The 20,742-nt window shown below is 42.0% G+C and overlaps 1 protein-coding gene across 7 annotated transcripts in view; it reads left to right on the top strand.

Annotated features, from left to right (window-relative positions):
* LOC132380489 (glutathione hydrolase 1 proenzyme-like) overlaps nucleotides 1–20,742 on the top strand; it is a 138,746-nt gene that overhangs the window by 110,645 nt on the left and 7,359 nt on the right. For all 7 annotated transcript variants that reach the window (XM_059949336.1, XM_059949335.1, XM_059949334.1 and 4 more), the window contains 3 exons: nucleotides 1,282–1,463; nucleotides 7,353–7,477; nucleotides 10,855–10,967. In XM_059949336.1, coding sequence (XP_059805319.1) covers nucleotides 1,282–1,463; nucleotides 7,353–7,477; nucleotides 10,855–10,967 — 420 coding nt within the window. The remainder of the gene's footprint in view (nucleotides 1–1,281; nucleotides 1,464–7,352; nucleotides 7,478–10,854; nucleotides 10,968–20,742) is intronic.

Below are 20,742 nucleotides of genomic sequence, written 5' to 3'. Positions count from 1 at the left end.
GTTCTTTGCAGATATGTACATTAGACCATAAGATATAGGAGCAGAACTAGGCCGTTAGCTTCTTTGAGTTGGCTTCACCATTTCATCATGGCTGATCCTCTTGCTGTCTCAGCCCCAATCTCCTGCCTACCCCCGTATCCCTTCGTGCCCTGATTAATTAAGAATCTATCAACCTCTGCCTCAAATATTCATAAAGACTTGGCCTCCACAGATTCCACAGATTCACCATTCCCTAGCTGAAGGAATTCCTCCTCACCTCTGTTCTAAAAGGACACTCCTCTATTCTGAGGCTGTGTCCTCTGGTCTTAGACTCGCCCACCACAGGAAACATCCTCTCCACATCCACTCTATCAAGGCCTTTCACCATTCAATAGGTTTCAATGAGTTAGGGTACTCTTGAAAACACACGTTTATTCACTATTCTATTATATACAATATGACCTGTTCTTGCAAACACATTTTGGGCATTTTACTCTGCTGCAGGTACTATTTAAATTAAATTGTTCCTTTCACAGTACAGTAGCGGGCAAGTTCCACCAAGCGGTGTAATATGAAAGGCAGGAAGGGATACGGGGCAAAGGCAGGAGATTGGGGCTAAGAGGGAAATGAATCGGCAATGATGAAATGGCAGAGCAGATTCGATGGGCCAAATTGCCTAATTCTGCTGCAAAATCTTATCCTCTTATGGTCTTTCTTAATATAGGAATCTGTGAGCAAAGTTGATCTGATTTAAGGCTAATAAGAACATAGAACAGAAATCTACAGTACATTAAAGACCCTTTGGCCCACAATGTTGTGCTGCCCATGTAACCCGCTCTAGAAACTGCCTAGAATTACCCCACCGCATAGCCCTCTCTTCTACAAATTCTATAAGTAAGCACCTTAGATTAATTGGTACATCGGAAATACATGTCCTGAAGAAGGGTCTTGGCCCGAAACATTGTCTGCTTATTTATTTCCATAGATGAATAACCAGCTGAGTTGCTCCAGCTTTTTGTGTGTGTTGCCTTTAATTAATTGGTGGCTCAATTAGTATTGAGTGAGAAAACCTTGCGGACTGGAAAGATTGTGAAGATTCAGGCAAGAAAAAGTCAGCATGAAATGAAAGGAGTGCTTCGCTTGTTAAAACGTACACTGGGTACTTAAACAGGTCACGTTGGAAATATAATTCATGTTCCAAACTAAGTTTATAAGGTTATTAATGTTGTGGTTGACCATGGGTGGGTGGTATTTATTGTCTTTTATTTTCCTTGATTTAACTAAATTTTGTCAATAAAATAGGCCGTTGAGATGATCTCGAAAGCCAATGAAATTCGAGGAATGATCAATGATGGAAAAACCAGTGAAAAAATTGATGACTATGGAATAAAATGCCTTTTACCTGGGCAGAGTGGAACATCTCATCTTTCTGTGGTAGCTGAGGATGGCAGTGCTGTGTCAGTTACCAGCACCATCAATGGCTAGTAAGTATTGTCTATTTTTATTGGGTGGTTTTGTAGCTGCCCCGAAGTAGGTTGACTGAGGATATGACTCATGCTTAAAAGTACAGAAATACTGTGGTAAACTTGTATTTCTTCAGACGCTAGAAATTTTGAGCAACACACACAAAATGCTGGAGGAACTCAGCAGGCCAGTTAACTGTTGTGTATTTGATATTTCAATAATATTTGAGCAATCTTCCATCTCCATCTCCAATCAATCATCTTCATCTTCAATCAGTCATCTCCATCTCTAATCAATCATCTCCATCTCCAATCAATCATCTCCATTTCTAACCCATCAATTCCATCTCTAATCAATCACCTCCATCTCCAGTCAATCAGCTCCATCTCTTATCATCTCTATCTCCACATCTTATCATCCCTATCTCCATCTCGCATTTTTGCTTAAGTAATTCACCATCGGTGCTAGAAAGTTTGTGAACCCTGTAGAATTTTCTCCATTGCTGCATAAGTATGACCTAAAATGTGATCAGATCTTCACATGTCCTAAAACTGGATAAAGAGAACACAATTAAATAAATAACACAAAAACATTATACTTGTTTATTTATTTATTGAGAAAAATGATCCAATATTACATGCATTGTTGGAAAAAGTATATGAATCTTTGCTTTCAGTAGCTGTTGTGACCCCATTGTACAGCAATAACTTCAACCAAACATTCCCAGTAACTGTTGATCAGTCCTGCACACCAACTCGGAGGAATCTTTAGGCCATTCCTCTTTACAAAACTGCTTCAACTCTGGGATGTTGCTGGGCTTCCTTGCATGAGCTGCTTGCTTCAGCTCCTTCCATAACATCTCTGTAGGATTAAGGTCAGGACTTTGACTTTGACTCGACCATTCCAAAACACAAATTTTCTTCTTTTTAAACCACTTTGTTGTTGATTTGCTCATGACTTTCCGATCATTGTCTTGTTGCATTCTCCAACTTCTATTAAACTTCCGGTGACGGACTGCTACCCTGACATTCTCCTGTAAAATGTCTTGATACAATTTCGAATTCATTGTCCCCTCAATGACTGCAAGCTGCCCAGACCCTGAGGCAGCAAAGCAGCCCCAAACCATGATGCTCCTTCCACCGCGCTTCACAGTTGGGATGAGGTTTTGGTGTTGGTGTGCAGTGCCCTTTTTCCTCCAAACATAGCAATGTGCATTTCTGCCAAAAAGTTCAACTTCTGTTTCATCTATCCACAGAACATTGTCACAGAAGCATTGTAGAACAACCAGGTGGTCTTTTGCAAACTTGAGACGTGCAGCAATGTTTTTTTTGGAGAGCAGTGGTTTCCACCCTGGCGCTTTTCTTATAACGGACACATGAACAGAGACTTTAGCAAGTTCTCGAGATTTCTGCAGGTCGTTTGCTGTTACCCTTGGGTTCGTTTTCACCCCCTTCAGCATTGCACATTGTGCTCTTGGTGTGATCTTTGCAGGACGCCCACTCCGAGGGAGAGTAGCAACAGTATTGAATTTCCTCTATTTGTAGACAATTTCTCTTCCTGTGGACTGATGAACACTCAGGTCTTTAGAAATGCTTTTGTACCCTTTTCCACCTTCATGCATCTTTACAGCTTTTCTTCTAAGGTCTTCTGAAAGTTGTTTTGATTGAGGCATGGTGCATGTCAACAGAGACTTCTTGAGAAGAGCAGGCTCTGTCAGTAACCTGACTTGATGTGTCTATTTTTTTATCAGGCAGGGCACCTCCACAACCCACATCTCCAATTTCATCTCATTGACTGGAACACCTGACTCCAAATAGCTTTTGTAGAAGCCATTACCCCAGAGGTTCACATACTCTTTCCATCAAATGCATGTAATATATTTGTTGCTCCGTACATTCCCTTCAGGTGAGGCAACGCTTCACGTGTCAGTCCGTTGGCGTCATACGCTGTGCCTGGCGCTCCTGGTGTAGCTTTCCTCATATCGGCGAGATCCAACATAATTTGGCAGACCGTTTCTCCGCACACCTAAGCTCCTTCTGCCAGAAAAAGCAGGATCTCCCAGTGGCCATGCATTCTAATTCCACTTCCCATTCCCATTCCAATATGTCTATCCATGGCCTCCTTTACTGTCATGATGAGGTCACACTCAGATTGGGGGAACAACACCTTATATTCCGTCTGGGTAGCCTCCAACCTAATGGCATGAACATTGATTTCTCGAATTTGCAGTAATGCCCCCCCCCCTTCACCATTCCCCATCCCCTTTTCCCTCTCTCACCTTATCTCCTTGCCCACCCATCACCTCCCTCCAGTGCTCCTCCTCCCCCCTTTTCTTCCTTCCATGGTCTTCTGTCCTCTTCTTTCAGATTCCCCCTTCTCCAGCCCTGTATCTCTTTCACCAATCAACTTCATCCCTCCCCCTCCCGGTTTCACCTCTCACCTTGTGTTTCTCTCCCCCTTCCACCCACCTTTTAAACCCACTCCTCAGTTTTTTGTCTCCAGTCCTGCTGAAGGATCTCAGCCCAAAACGTCAACTGTACTCGTTACCATAGAGGCTGCTGGGTCTGCTGAGTTCCTCCAGCGTTTTGTGTGTCGCATGTAATACCGGACAATTTTTCTCAATAAATAAATGAACAGGTATAATGTTTTTTTGTGTTATTTGTTTAATTGGGTTCTCTTTATCTAATTTTAGGACTTGCATGAAGATCTGATCACACTTTAGGTCATATTTATGAAGAAATAGAGAAAACGCTACAGTGTACACAAACTTTCTAGCACCACTGTCTCTTTAGTATATTAAATGCAGACGTTATCACACTACCACGTGATAGGTGCATGCCTCATTTAAAGTTAACTCGAACTACACCCATGTTTTCAGCATCCCGTGAGTTTCTTTGAACTAATGTTTTGAAGTTTCAAGTCATAACAGTAACACCTATGTCAGGGGACTAAACAGTTGACATTTTGGGCTGAAACCCTTCATCGGTCCCAAGGAAATGTCGACTGTTTATTCCCCTCCATAGATGCTGCCCGACTTGCTGAGTTCCTCCAGCGTTTTGAGTGCGCTGTCACAGAAACTCTGACACATAGCCCGATTTTCTCAAATGCTGCATAACAACATGTTACCTGAGAGCTGATCGCTAACCATGATCAGCACCTACCAAGTGGGCCCAGCATGCTCTGGGAAATTACGTCATGGTCTCCTTATGCGAGGCATTGAAGCTACAAAAAACACGATGAGCGTCGCTTTTTGACAGTGTAGGAAGAGTTTACAAAAGATGCAGCTTAAAAGCAGAAAGTTGAAATTGTATGAGACATTAGTGAGGCCTAATTTGGAGTATTGTGTGCGGTCTTGGTCACCTGCCTACAAGAAAGGTATAAATAAGGTTGAAAGAGTCCAGAGAAAGTTTACAAGGATGTTGCCGGGTCTTTCTGTTTCTCTTTTCGGGATTCTCCCAGTCAGCACTCTGGGTGCTCATTTCTGATCCCATGCTTTGCTACTTGATGTGCGCGATGCCCATCCACTGTACACAGTCCCGGACGCCGCTATTAAGCTGTTTACTTATGTGACAGATTGTTGTAGCCTGGGGAAAAGTACACGCTCAGGACAACAAACACTCTTTCAGGTTTTAATTCCTTTATCTGTTTTAGATGTTTAAGTGCCAGAAGAGGGTCTTAAAAGAAAACGAATGACTTTACAATCAGGTCCCGCCATTACAGTCTCCGTTTAACCTTTGATCCACACACTTGTGTCTCGACCGATTGCGTATGCAGTACAAAAATACAAAGAAAATCGCACAAAACTAATACAGTACTAATACGGAACTAATATGGTAGTGGCAATTCTGAAGGAACACAAGACAAACAACATTGGAATCCCCCAACCCTGTACCTTATACATCGCAGCAAAAAATGTAAGCAAATACACCTCATCTAAGGCATCTATTACTCTTTAGTACATGAGCTGAAACCCCGAACGGAGACTAAACATCACGTTACACTGTTACATGCACAATCGGTCATGATACAGTAAAGTTAGATAAAAGGTACAGTTTGGTACAACTTTTAGAAGATATAAGGCAGTTAAATTACAGGAAGACTGACCTACTTGGCCGGTGAGGAACTTTGCAAGCCACGCAATCCAGCATGAAGTTCTTTACTCGTGAAAATCTAAAACATCCATATGTAAAACATGTCAAATTACCGATATTCTCGATTCGCCAGCAAGCATAAACAGATTCACATGGCTATTGTAAATTAATGCTCACTTTTCCTCACCCACCCCAGTACCTCTGGGGGAGCTTGATTCCAATGCCCCAACAGCTTCTGCCGCAGAAGACATAAGGGTCTCCACATTATCCCACGTGTGCGTAATGACATCACCATCTCCACTTAAAGGCACAGACAACTATTCTAGCATTACCCAGATGAATGCCTAAGTACACTTTTAACGATACTGAATAAGATTTGACGGTCATCCGGTTACAAGATTTTCCCCCCAAGCCATCGGACTATCAACCTACTGCCCTCTGCCTCTTGTCTTGTTTATTATTTATTGTAATGCCTGCACTGTTCTGTGTACTTTATGCAGTCCTGGGTAGGTCTGTCGTCTACTGTAGTTTTTGTGTTGGTTTACATAGTTCAGTGTAGTTTTTGTATTGTTCATGCAGCACCATGGTCCTGAAAAACGTTGTCTCGTTTTTACTGTGTACTGTGCCAGCAGTTACGGTCGAAATAACAATAAAAAGTGACTGGACTTGACTTGAAACCAACACTTTGGCCAGAGCATGTTGCATGGCAAACATCATACAGATTCGAGACCTGACTTCTCAACCTCCAAAGGGGTTTGATTAAAAACAGGGCATTGATCATTAGTCCAACAGGTTTTGTGAAGCAGGAAGTGCAAAGTAAAGGTTGGTTTTGTGAGGTTACCTGACTCTTCACCAGGTTAAATCAGTATGTTCTTACCTGTTATATTATTTTTACTGGCAATTGTTATTGAGTATATCAATATGTCAAGTCAAGTCAAGTTTATTGTCATTTAACTATATACATGTATACTGCCAAACGAGACGATGTTTCTCTGGACCAGAGTGTAAAACACAGTAAAACACAATAACTTAGGGAAGTAAGAATTAAATCTACAGGTGAATTACGCATAGACAAACAAAGTGCATAAATTAAATATGTGATGTCAGCTCTAAGAAAAGGGCATTCATTGAAGTTGGGTGGGACGAGGACTAAAGGTCATGGGTTAAGCTATCAGACTCCTCAATACCTGAAGCCTGGACTGACACCTTGCCCTACTGTCCTGTTTATTATTTATTGTAATATCTGCACTGTTTTTGTGCACTTTATGCAGACCTGTGTAGGTCTGTAGTCTAGTATAGCTTTCTCTGTGCTTTTTTTTATTATGTAGTTCAGTGTAGTTTTTTGTACTGTGTCGTGTAAACCATGGGCCTGAAAAACATTTTCTCATTTTTACTATGCACTGTGCCAGCAGTTATGGTTGAAATGACAATGAAAGTTGACTTGACTTAGGGGTGAAAGGTGAACATCAGAGGGAGCTGCTAGTGGAAGCATGGTGAACACAGTTTCAATTTCAGCATTAAGGAGAGATTTGGAAAGATACATGGATCAGAAGGGTATGGAGGTCTGTGGTCCAGACGCAGGTCGATGGAACTAGGCGTAATAGTTCAGCATAGATGGACTGAATGGCCTGTTTCTGTGTTATAGTGTATGACTCCGTAAGTCTAAATTTTTAAAAGATTGTTGGTACTAGGTCACGGATGAGCTAAATATTCAGCCTTCACGTTCCAAACTTGAAAGCAAAAGATTTCAGGAACGAGATCCACATCTGCGTTCCTGTCTCCCATTTTCTTCTCATTCTGGTTTCTTGCACTTCGCAGTTTTGGATCATTTGTCCGTTCTAATGTGACTGGAATAATATTCAATAACCAGATGGCCGACTTCTCCCTGCAGAACGAGGATGCGAACAGTCTTCCGCCGTGTTCTCAAAACTACGCTCAACCGGGTACATTTCATTCTTAGTACTTTTAAATCTGTACATTTTCTGCGGGAGGAAGGACAGAATCGATTACTCGGCTAAGTAAGCATCCAAATTGATTCTGAGTTCATTTTAAACGATTTACCACCCCTCATTCTAATTCTGCAATTGCTGTATGTGCTGGAATTTACTTTCCTTCTTACTAATGAAATCACACATTGTGTTCAAACTTCTAAGTATCTGTGGTAACCTGAGAGCATGTTGGAACTTCTGCTGCTCTGAAACCTACTTTATTTGTGCCCAGGGGTAAATTTCACAGCAATGCATGCACAACCGAAATTAGAGTGTGAATGCTGTCCACTTTGACCTTATCTGCGTCTTTAAGAATCAAAGTATTTTGAATGATCATTCCTTCCACCTACCAGCCTCTGTCCCACCCACCTCTCCCCCATATTCTATATTATTGAGATACAGCACAGAAAGGGCCCTTTCAGTCCTCCCAACGATCCCCCAATTTAATCCTAGTCATGGGATTAAATTGTCAAGCAATTTACAATGACCAATTAATTTTCCAACTAGTACATCTTGGTACACCTGTGGGAGGAAAGTACCAGTGGCGGGATTTGAACCTGGGTCACCTTTACTGTAACCTGTTGTGCTAACCACTACACTACCGTGCCGTCCTAGTCTTCTCTCCTGGTCCTGATGAAGTTTCTCCAGGGGAAACTTTGACCTACAGCTTTCACCTCCACAGATGCAGCTTGACCTGCTGAGTTTAGTACTTTATGGATTTTATTTAGAGTTGGAGCATAGAATAGTACAGAATAGCAACAGGCCATTCGGCCCACAATGTTGTGCTGAACCGGCTAAAAAGCAAATCAAAAACACGTAAACACTACTCCCGCCCACCTACACCTTGTCCATATCCCTCCATCTTCCTTACATCCGTGTGTCTATTCAAACATCTCCGAAAAGTCTCTACCACTATCCCAGGCATCCACCACTCTCTGACTAAAAAACTTAACCCTCACATCCCACAAACAGGATAAAATCTGCAGATGCTGGAAATCCAAGTCACACACAGAAAATGCTGGAGGAACTCAGCAGGACAGGCAGCATCTGTGGAAAAAAGTACAGTCGACGTTTCGGGCCAAAACATCGACTGTACCTTTTTCCATGGATGCTGCCTGGCCTGCTGAGTTCCTCAAGCATTTTGCAAATCCCCCTTGAATCTACCCCCTTTCACCTTCAATGCATGCCTTCTGGTATTAGACATTTCAACCCTGGGAAACAGATATTTCCTATCCACTCTGTCAATGCCTCTCATAATCTTATAAACCTCTATCAAATCTCCCCTCAGTCCCCAGCAAAAACAATCCAAATTTATCCAGCCCCTTGTGCCCTCGGAACTAGCACCCTGTTAACTCTCTTCTGTGCTCTCTCCTAAACCTCAACATCCTTCCTATAGTTCTCCCAGCATTGTGTGTTTTTCCTGGTCTAGAGTCCAGCACCTACATGTCTGTTTCAATTCAGTAATGGCCAGCATGAACGGGTTGCGCGCAGTTTGATTGCTCGGAAACTTGGTTTTGCGGGAACAGTTTAGACAACGTGGCCCGTAGGGCGTGAGATTGAAATAGGTCAGGTGGATTTACGAGGACAAATCACTTGAATTGTAAATAGGAGGGCCAGCTTTCTGCAGTTTTTTTTCCCTCGTTTTTTTAATATAATTCCTCCTCCTGGAATGATCTTGGTCTCTGCCGCAGATTAAGTTGCCCTTCTGGGAATGGTCCAAAATGCCTTACTGCTTCATGCCTGGAGATATTTACTTACTGCCCGTTACACCACTGGCATTTAGGGCAGCAATGAAGGAACTCCCACCTCCGGCGCTGTTCAGGGATTCCTTCGTCATGTCAGTAGTTTCCTCTCAGTTTTCACTACTGTCAGTCCCGGGTGGAGACTCAGGAATACCGTCACACTCAGATGCAGAAAGGTTCTTCATTGCTGTTTACATAACAGCTTTATTTTACCAGTCACACTTGTCAACCCTGAGCTGAACCAGCAAACCTGGAGGACTGGTGGACCACTCTTAGCCTGGCCTCTGCCCTTTGACCTGTTTGACATGGATGACCCCACCAAGAGCCAAAGGATGAAGTCCTGACTCAGCCAACAAGGCTCTCCGGGTCATTGAGGCACACAAGCCTCCAAACCCTACGACAAGTTTGAGGTCCTCTTGGAGGATTGTCTGGACATAAAAGAGTAGTAAATGTCTCCAACAGGAGATGTAACCCCTCAAACTTAAGTATCAGTATAATCCGTTACGTTGTCCAGTTATTAGTTATAACCTTCAATAAGGTTCAAAGGTTCATTTATTATCAAAGTATACAACTCTGGAGTTTTTCTTCTCCAGATAGTCACGAAACCAAGAGAGAAGACAATGCCAGCATGATCATCAGCCCCCAAATCCCTCCTCCCTGCATGAAAAAACAGAGCAGGTACATTGACCCTCAACCCCCCCTCCCCCCCACACACACAATAAAACAAGAAATATCAGGTGAAAAACACCAAACATAGAAAACGGTAAGACTGAAAAAAGTCTATGGTCCAAGTTTATATCCAAAGTGCAAAAAACTCAGATAACATTCTCCAGGCAAAGCAGCAGCCTCTCCCCTCTCCGTAGCAGAGTGATTCCCATGGGTGTCCAAAAGGCAGTCTCTCCTCTCCGTAGCAGAGTGATCCCACCAGTGATCAAAAGGCAGTCTCCCCTCTCCATAGCAGAGTGATCCCACCAGTGATCAAAAGGCAGTCTCCCCTCTCCGTAGCAGAGTGATCACACCAGTGATCAAAAGGCAGTCTCCCCTCTCCGTAGCAGAGTGATCCCATCAGTGATCAAAAGGCAGTCTCCCCTCTCCGTAGCAGAGTGATCCCATCAGTGATCAAAAGGCAGTCTCCCCTCTCCGTAGCAGAGTGATCCTATCAGCGGTCAAAAGACAGGCAGCTGGTGCTCACCTTCTGCATTCACCTTGATGTTTCAATCTCACTCATCGTTCAATTGGCAAACAATGGCAGGTGTATTCAGCAAAATGGAGTCGAACATCGGCTCGTGACCCACCCCGGAGTCTTCTTGCCATGAGGTTGCCACACATTGCCTCTGCCTCCCAGAGACTGCAGAGTGCTGAAACACCCAAGCAACCTCCAAACTGCAGAACACGCACTCCAGCTGTTCCAGGATCACATTCAAGACGAAAACAAACATAAAAGAAGCGAAATATATGGTTTCATGATCTTCCCAGAGATGTCAACAGAAGGAGCGCTGTACGCAGGCGGCAGCTTGATAATAATGAGAATAAATTAACAATTAATTAGCAACTGATTGTAATAACATCGATATCTCCAATTTCCACCAGGCAGAAGACCTTTCTCTGCAATGTCGCCCGCAATTATACTCGACAGAGATAAAAATGTGAAAATGGTTGTTGGCGCTTCAGGTAGCTCAAGGATAATCACAGCCACTGCTCTGGTATGTAATGAGGTCATGGGTGGTGAATAATCATCGGTAAAATATTACAGCTTTGTAAAAATTCCCTCTTGCCTCCATCAAAACTTTTGATTCTTGCTATAATTTACAAGTTTATTTATTTAGAGTTACAGCACAATAATAGGCCCTTCTGGCCCAATGACCTTGCACTGCCCAATAACACCCTTGTGACCAATTATTTTACTAACCCTTATGTGAGTCTCCTAGTTCTCGTCATCATTATGTGCCATATCGTATAACATCATCATTATGCGCCATGTGATATGACATGGGCGATCATGGTCTTTCCATGACCACGATTGTTCTCAGAAAATTTTCTACAGAAGCGGTTTGCCATTGTGTTCTTCTGGGCAGTGCCCTTACAAGACGGGTGACCCCAGCCATTATCAATGTTCTCTGGAGGCTGTCGGCCTGGCATCAGTGGTGGCATAACCAGGATTTGTGATATGCAGCAGCTGCTCAAATGACCATCCATCACCTGCTCCCATACCTTCACGTGACCCTGATTGGGGGCTAAGCCGGTGCTACACCTTACCCAAGGGTGACACACAGGCTGGCGGATGGAAGGCGAGTCTTACACCTCCAATTCGCCACCTACCGCCACCTAGTGTCCTTTAGTGGCCGGATCACACTGCTTGTCTTGTCCTCTCTTATCAGAGTGAAGTTTTCCACAACAACCTGCTCATTTATTGTCTTCTATTTCCTAATGGCATGGGAAGACACTTTGGCCCATTAATTCCATGTCTGTTTATAGAATAATCCTAACTCTTAACCCACCCTCCTCCCGTGAAACTCATAGGATCAGAGAAGACATGACAACTCCATGCAGACATAACAAAAGTTAAGGAATGAACGCAGTTTGTGAAAGTTGTATTAGCTGTGCCAATGTGATATCCGGGAAGAAAAAGTGATTTACAATAAATGAAATATGTGCTTCTATTGTATAAAGAGTTCCTTGTTCAACTGAAAGGCACTGCCAGCTCGACACCATAAACCATCTTCCCTTTCATATGGCCTTGTGATCTTCACTGTCATCCACAACAAAGTGTCCTCTGCCTCCCTGGATCCGACTGCTCATCACGCTTTCACTTATCACCCACCCACCGTCACCAGTCAATTATTGGTCCATGGTTGTGCCTGTGCCTGCTTTTCACTGAGCCATTGTTGTGTTTCTTCTCTGTTGCAAGGCTGCGATGGCGCAGCTAATGAGAAGTGAGATGGCAACCCTGGAATTCATTTATTATCGCAGTATACAACTCTGAAATTTCTCTTCTCCAGATAGCCACGAAACCAAGAAAGAAAGGACTGACAGCACGACCATCGACCCCCCAAAATCCCTCCTCCCTGCACAGAAAATCAAGCAAAAAATGGAGCAGGCACATCGACCCCCAAATCCCCCTCCCTTGCACACAAAAAAACAAGGAGTACAAATAAAACCTTAAGACTGAGAAAAAGTTCTCTTCCATTCATTTCTGACCAAAGCCTCCTAAACTAGTTTCTCTCAATGTGTAGAGGCAAAACCCAACAGAAACAATTGCCACCAGCCTGTGACCCTGCGGAGTTGTCACACTTTCACAATGCGAGCGACCCCCCCCCCCCCCCAACTTCAACGATCACTCCAAAAGTTGAATCCTTTATGCGATCCTTTATTAGCAATCAGTGAGCATACAATCTTGAAGCGATGTACGCTTAAGATTCAAAAGCTAATCATTAGTTGGCGATATTGAGCGTTATCTCTGCGATCTGCAAAAGATATGGCCTCCGCCGGCCCCAGGCTACAAGCTGCCAGGAAATAAGCAAGAATACGAGACTTATTCCCTTTACTTCTACCACACCCCCCCCACTCATGTGACTAGTTACCGTAATAAATGCCCAACGCAGAAAATATAAAGCAGATAGAGAGCAGATTCATGGCTCCTGCACGATCTATCTTACATCTTCATACTCATCAACATTTTATCAACATTTTTAAGTTCTCATAAGCAGGGGCCCCGACCTTTTTTAAGCCATGAAGCCATACCATTAATTGAGGGGTCCATGGACCCCAAATTGGGAATCTGTGATTCCATCTTCATGTTATCATGGTGTCCCATTTAATTCTTCTAATTCTTGCTGTGATATCTACATATCACAGTAGCTCACATCCTCTTGGATGCCCTTGTCTCTGTTTTATGCTGCCCTCTATTTTTTTAAATTTATTCATGTACGGGATGTGGGCGTCGCCAGCTAAGCCAGCATTTATTGCCCATCCCTAGTTGCCCTCGAGAAGGTGGTGATGACCTGTCTTCTGGAACCGTTGCAGGCCCTGAGGTGTAGGCACACCCACGGTGCTGGTCGGATTATCAGCTTCTGCCTCAATCTTCTCTAACAGTAGCATGGCAAGCGTAATCTTTGCTTGCAAAACAATGATTAATTTACAAATGCGCGTGCCAAATCTGACAGAAGGTAACTGAAGTGGCTGGGAGGGGTGCTGTAAAATTCTTACTCATTGCTAAAGCAACTCAGAGATTTCTCTTTGAGACGATGCAGTCGTCTGTCACGCATTGAGAGTGGGAGGTTGAAGTCCCTTCCTTTGAGGCTGTGGGTGAACCCCGCTGACTGTGGTTGGCACTGTTTTTGAAGGGAGTTCAGTCACTCGCCCCAAAGTAGGTGCCGATCCTCCGCGGGCCTACTGCAAGTCCGGAGCTGACAGATGTGGAGGCTGAGCAGGTCACACAGCCACCCATGGGGTCCAAGCAAGAGAGAATCTGCAGATGCTGGGAATCCTAGCAGCACCCACAAAATGCCAGGGGAGCTCAGCAGGCCAGGCAGCATCTATGGAAAAAAGTACAGTTGACGTACTGTGCTTCGGCAGGACTGGGGAAAAAAATGAGGAGTGGAGTCCAAAGACAGGTTTAGGTGCATTGTAGGTGTTTGCTACTGGGATCTTACATCAGGTGTTAGACTAGGACAGAAAACTCAGATTGCAACAGGAAGTGCTTAACACATTTTGATCATGGTAAGCTGCAGTAGATAATTCTTAATGCCTCTGTATGTCCAAAAGTTGTTTTTAAAATGATTAAATTAGCTAAGAGCTTTGAAAACTTTCTTAACCATGTGATAGTCTCCGTTGGCTGCACTTCAAGGCAGTGTTTCTTCTCTACACTCCTGACCCTGGAGCTGTTTGGGCCCAATTAGTGCCTCCGATGCTGAGGACCAGATTAGACTACAGAGGCTGGGGCTAGTCCATCACAGTCTGCGGATGATTGATATTCAGTTCTTACACTCATTGTGAAGACACGTTTCAAATTAAGAAGACTGTAAAAGCTGTTATTATAATCTTGCTCAAGCTGTTCATGGCTAGAATTCTTTTAATTAAGAAAACCTTCCAATCCGGTTTATTTCGGGGGAAAAAGAGCCTGTGGAAGAAGAAAGAGGAAACGAGAATCGTTTTTTGAATACCAGGTTGCATTGTGTGAAAAAGCGGAGGATTCCGTGGGAGCTATTGAAAATGAATTAGGTATATTTGAAAAAGAAAGCTGATGAGGAAAGAATTGGGATGTGACTAACACTTCTACAATAGTTTTTGTTCCTTTCCGCGCCTTGTGGCGCATCAGGTGGCAACCTTGCCATTTCTTTAGCGTTCTTGTCCGAGTTGCTAGCTCAATGTGCAGAGGGAAAGTGTGCAAGGAGCCGGCTGGATCTGAACGCAGGACCACTTGCCTCGAGGTCCAGTGTGGATGCCACACCACCACCAACTGGCTTTTTACAATAATTGTAGGAATACAGTGGTCTACTGCTGTGCCATGAAGTTTTCTGATCTGATGCTAACCTAGTGGACAGATTCAGCTGGGAATAAAGGTTGGAAGAATTGCTACTGTCTTCACTAATAGATGACATCTTTACTAAAGGAAATGTGAGGTGCTCCTTCCATCCGCTAGCCTGCAGGTCACCCTTGGGCAAGGTGTAACATCTGCTTAGCGCCCCCAATCAGGGTCACATAAAGCCATGGGAGCAGGTGGTGGATGGTCGTATGAGCAGCTGGTCCATATCACAACTCCTGGTTATGCGACCACTGACACCAGGCAGACAATCTCTGAAGAGTATTGATAGTAGCTGGGGTCACCTGTCTTGTCAAGACACTGCCCAGAAGAAGGCAATGTGCTCCCCTCCCCCTTTCTTTCTCCCTAAGCCTCCCATCCCATGATCCTGTCCCTCCGGCTGTGTTTCCCTTTTGCCAATCAACTTTCCAGCTGTTAGCTTCATCCCTCCCCCTCCCATCTTCTCCTATCATTTCGGATCTCTCCCACCCCCCTCACTTTCAAATCTCTTACTATCTCTTCTTTCACTTAGTCCTGGCAAAGGGTCTCGGCCCAAAAAGTTGACTGTACTTCTTCCTATAGATGCTGCCTGGCCTGCTGCGTTCCACCAGCATTTCATGTTTGCATTTTTAACTTTACTTAAGTATTCACTATGGAAAAGGATCTTAGTGATTGTAGTGATGACTTGCAGCAGATTGAAAAGCTTGAGCATGTAGATATTAAGAAAGAGGATGTGCTGGAGCTTTTGGAAAGCATCAAGTTGAATATGTCGCTGGGACCAGACGAAATGTACCCCAGGCTACTGTGGGAGGTGAGGGAGGAGATTTCTGAGCTTCTGGCAATGATCTTTGCATCATCCATGGAGATGGGAGAGGTTCCTGAGGATTGGAGGGTTGCAGATGTTGTTCCTTTATTCAAGAAAGGGAGTAGAGATAGCCCAGGAAATTATAGACCATTTAGTCTTACCTCAGTGGTTGGTAAGTTGATGGAGAAGATCCTGAGAGGCAGAATTTATGAGCAAAATTTGGAGAGGTATAATATAATTAGGAGGAGGAGTCAGTATGGCTTTGTCAAGAGGATGTCGTGCCTTACGAGCCTGATTGAATTTTCTGAGGATGTGACTAAACACATTGATGAAGGAAGAGCAGTAGATGTCGTGTATATGGATTTCAGCAAGGCATTTGATAAGGTACCCCATGCAAGGCTTATTGAGAAAGTAAAGAGGCATGGGATCCAAGGGGACATTACTTTGTGGATCCAGAACTGGCTTGCCACAGAAGGCAAAGAGTGGTTGTAGACGGGTCATATTCTGCATGGAGGTCGGTCACCAGTGGTGTGCCTCAGGGATCTGTTCTGGGACCTTTACTCTTTGTGATTTTTATAAATGACCTGGATGAGGAAGTGGAGGGATGGGTTAGTAAATTTGCTGATGACACAAAGGGTGGGGGTGTTGTGCATAGTGTGTAGAGTTGTCAGAGGTTACAGTGGGACATTGATAGGATGTAAGACTGGGCTGAGAAGTGGCAGATAGAGTTCAACCCAGATAAGTGTGAGGTGGTTCATTTTGGTAGGTCAAATATGATGGCAGAATATAACATTAATGGTAAGACTCTTGGCAGTGTGGAGGATCAGAGGGATCTTGGGGTCTGAGTCCATAGGACACTGAAAGCTGTTGCGCAGGTTGACTCTGTGGTTAAGAAGGCGTACGGTGCATTGGCCTTCATCAATTGTGGAATTGAATTTAGGAACCGAGAGGTAATGTTGCAAAATTAACAGTAGAGGATAATGTATTTTTAGATACACCTATCACAGAAACTGAAATAAAAAAGGCTATTTTTTCAATGAATTCCAGTAAAGCTTCTGGTCCAGATGGTTATTCTGCAGAAATTTTTAAATCTTTTTCCTCTATACTTTCTCCTTGGCTTTGTAAAATTTTTAAAGATGCATTATAGGCAAATTGCCACAATCTTTTTATGAAGCTTCTATTTCTTTAATTCTTAAAAAAGATAAAGACCCTATTGAGTGTGCATCCTATCGGCCTATATCCTTGCTGAACACGGATTTTAAGATTTTTAGTAAAATTTTGGCTACTAGATTAGAAAATATATTACCTCGAATCATTTCTGAAGATCAGACTGGATTTATTAAAAATTGCTATTCATCTTTTAACATTAGAAAATTAATAAATATTATTTATACTTCCTCACCCAAAATACCAGAATGTGTCATTTCTCTAGATGCTGAACAAGCATTTGATAGAGTTGAATGGCCATATTTATTTAATACAATGCAGCATTTTAATTTCAGTTCAAAATTTATATCATGGATTAAATTAATATACCATAAACCCTTGGCTTCAGTTTTTAACCAATAATCAAAGATCTCCTTTTTTTCAGTTATTCCGTGGTACAAGGCAAGGTTCTCCTTTAAGTCCTTTACTATTTGACATCGCTCGGGAACCTTTGGCTATAGCTATTCGTGAATCACCTAATATTTTTGGTATTACTCGTGGGGAGGGGACGTATAAGTTATCATTATATGCTGATGATTTGTTACTATACATATCTGATCCTGAAAGATCTATTCCTGCTATTTTGTCTTTGTTTACTCAGTTTAGTAACTTTTCTGGTTATAAATTGAATTTTAACAAGAGTGAACTATTTCCATTAAATATGCAAGTTTCAATTTATAAACTTTTACCATTTAAGGTTGTTTTACTTATTTAGGTATTAAAATTACTAAAAAACACAAAGATTTATTTAAAGCTAACTTTTTACCTTTAATTGACCAGATTAAGCAACTTGCTACCAGGTGGTCTCCACTATCTTTGTCATTGGTTGGTAGAATTAATGCTATTAAGATGATGGTATTACCCAAATTCTTATATTTATTTCAAGCATTACCAATTTTTATTCCTAAATCTTTTTTTGATATTATTGACTCCAAAATATCTTCTTATCTTTGGCAGAATAAAAATCCTAGACTAGGCAAAAAATATTTACAGAAGCCTAAGAAGGAAGGTGGTTTGGCTTTGCCAAACTTGAGATTTTATTATTGGGCAGTTAATATACGATATTTAATATTTTGGACACAAGAATTGACTGCAGCTGCCTGCCCACAATGGGTAAATTTGGAATGTAAATCTGTACAAGACTTTTCGTTGTTTTCAATCTTAGGATCTTTACTTCCTTTTTCTTTATCTAAATTGAATAAACAAATAACTAATCCTATAGTCAAATACACATTGCGAATCTGGTTTCAATTTCGTAAATTTTTTGGTTTGAATAAGTCTATTCTATCATGCCCTATAGTATCTAATTATTTTTTTCGGCCTTCCTTTATGGATCAAACTTTTTTTTTATGGAAAACAAAAGGTATAACATGTTTTCGTGATTTGTTTTTAGATGATAGTGTTATGTCCTTTGAACAGTTATCTAATAAATATAATTTACCTAAAACTCATTTTTTTAGATATTTGCAAGTTAAAAATTTTTTGTATAATGAGTTACAGTCTTTTCCGAAACTAGATCCATTGGGCATTACGGAAAGAATTTCAGCTCTGAATCCTTGTCAAAAGGGTTTAGTAGCTGTCATTTATAATATGATTATGAATATACAGCCAGATGTATCAGAAAAAATTAAGAAGGAATGGGAAGAAGAACTTCATTGTCTTATATCCACTGAGCAATGGGAAAAAATGTTACTATTAGTTAATTCGTCCTCTATTTGTGCTAAACATGCTCTAATACAATTTAAGGTTGTACATAGAGCTCATATGTCTAAGGATAAACTTGCTCGATTTTATTCTCATGTTAATTCAACCTGTGACAGATGTCATTTTGATGTTGCCTCATTAACCCATATGTTTTGGTCTTGCCCTTGTGTACAAAATTACAGGAAAGATATTTTCAGTATTTCAAGAGTTTTGAATATTAATATCCAACCACATCCTTTTACTGCAATATTTGGTTTACCAATGGTGGATAATAGTCATTTATCCTCTTTATCTCGACGAATGATTGCATTTGTTACACTAATGGCTAGAAGATCTATTCTATTGAATTCGAAAGAAATTAATCCTCCAACTATATTTCAGTGGTTTTCTCAAACCATTTCTTGTTTGAGCTTAGAAAAAATTAGAAGTGTTGTTTTTGACCCTTCAGTTAACTTTGAAGAAACTTGGAGACCATTTATTCAACATTTTCATATGAGTTGAATTGTCTTTTCCTAAACCTTACTTATATTATCCTTAATTAATTGGATGGAGGTTCGGAGTTATTGGTGCTACTGTATATGTACTTAACATTATTCAATGGCCCATGTTGGTTAGTGGTTTTTTTCTTCTCTTTTTTTTCTGGGGTCTTTTTTTTTCTTTTTTTATTTCTTTGTTCATCAATGCTATGAGTTTGGGAGGTTATATATTTTTATTATTATATGAATGTCTATTTAAACTATTAATTATGTACTCTCAAACACTTTGTATTCATGTTTCACTTATGTTTGTTTCAAATTAATAAAAAGATTTAAAAAGAAAAGAAAGAGAGGTAATGTTGCAGCTATATAGGACCCTGGTCAGACCCCACTTACTGTGCTCAGTTCTGGTCACCTCACTACAGGAAGGATGTGGAAACCATAGAAAGGGTGCAGAGGAGATTTACAAGGATGTTGCCTGGATTGGGGAGCATGCCTTATGAGAATAGGTTGAGTGGACTCGGCCTTTTCTCCTTGGAGCGACGGAGGAAGAGAGGTGACCTGACAGAGGTGTATAAGATGTTGAGAGGCATTGATCGTATGGATAGAGGCTTTTTCCCAGGGCTGAAATGGTTGCTACAAGAGGACACAGGTTTAAGGTGCTTGGGAGTAGGTACAGAGAGATGTCAGGGGTAAGTTTTTTACTCAGAGAGTGGTGAGTGCATGCAATGGGCTGCCAGCAACGGTGGTGGAGGTGGATATGATAGGGTCTTTTAAGAGACTTTTGGATAGGTACATGGAGCTTAGAAAAACAGAGGGCTGTGGGTAAGCCTAGTGATTTCTAAGGTAGGGACATGTTCGGCACAAATTTGTGGGCCAAAGGGCCTGTATTGTGCTGTAGGTTTTCTATGCTTCTATGTGATGCAGCAGGGAGTTCTGAAGCCCGATGGCCTGAGGGAAGAAACTGTTTGCCATCCTGACTATTCTTGTCTTTGTGCATCGAGTCTCCTGCCTGATGGCAGAAAGACAAAGAGGAAGCTGGATGAATGGGAAGGATCCTTGATGATACTAAGGGCCCTGCGTATGCAGCGATGCTGTTAAATGTCCCTGATGTATGGTAGACAGACCCCTATAATCAGCAGCCTACTCTCAGTCGTTTGTGGGGACTTCTGGTCCAACGCTTGGCTGCTCCCACACCAGATGGATATTATAAAACCCTGGTTTATTTCATTATTTAAATTTTAATCGGGATTAAATTTAAATCATACCTGCTGGGGTATGATTTAAACTCATGCCTCCAGTTTGTTAGTTTGGGCCTCAGGATCACTAATTTGGCTGCACTGACCCCAGTGACATCATGCTATATTGTCAGAGATGAGGACACTGTGTGTTACAAGTGTCACGCGTTGTAATAATGATCAGGGAGGCACCGAGAGAATCTGCAATTACTGACAAGCACCTTCATTGTCTTAACAGAAGAACCAGTGAACTTACCAAACCAAACGTACACACCTACTAAGTTTTTCTGACCTTCCATGAACAGTTGAATAGTAGAAAATATAATATCAGTTAAAAAGGGTTTTCTGCTTCTGACCACCTGTTCTTCACTGTCCCTTTTCGAATCTTCATGTTCATGAGAGACCTCACATCCACGATAGTTGGTCTCTGGAGAGTTATTACTATTTTGTATTTGGAAACCTTTGCTTTTGATTCCATTCCTTACCATTTAGAATGTTTCTTTTCAGTGTTACTGGTTTTGGTCATCT

This window comes from Hypanus sabinus, chromosome 24 (assembly GCF_030144855.1).
Source record: "Hypanus sabinus isolate sHypSab1 chromosome 24, sHypSab1.hap1, whole genome shotgun sequence".
Classification (NCBI taxonomy): Eukaryota; Metazoa; Chordata; class Chondrichthyes; order Myliobatiformes; family Dasyatidae; genus Hypanus; species Hypanus sabinus.
Note: the sequence above shows the minus strand (reverse complement) of the source record. Positions and strands in the feature narration are given on the sequence as shown.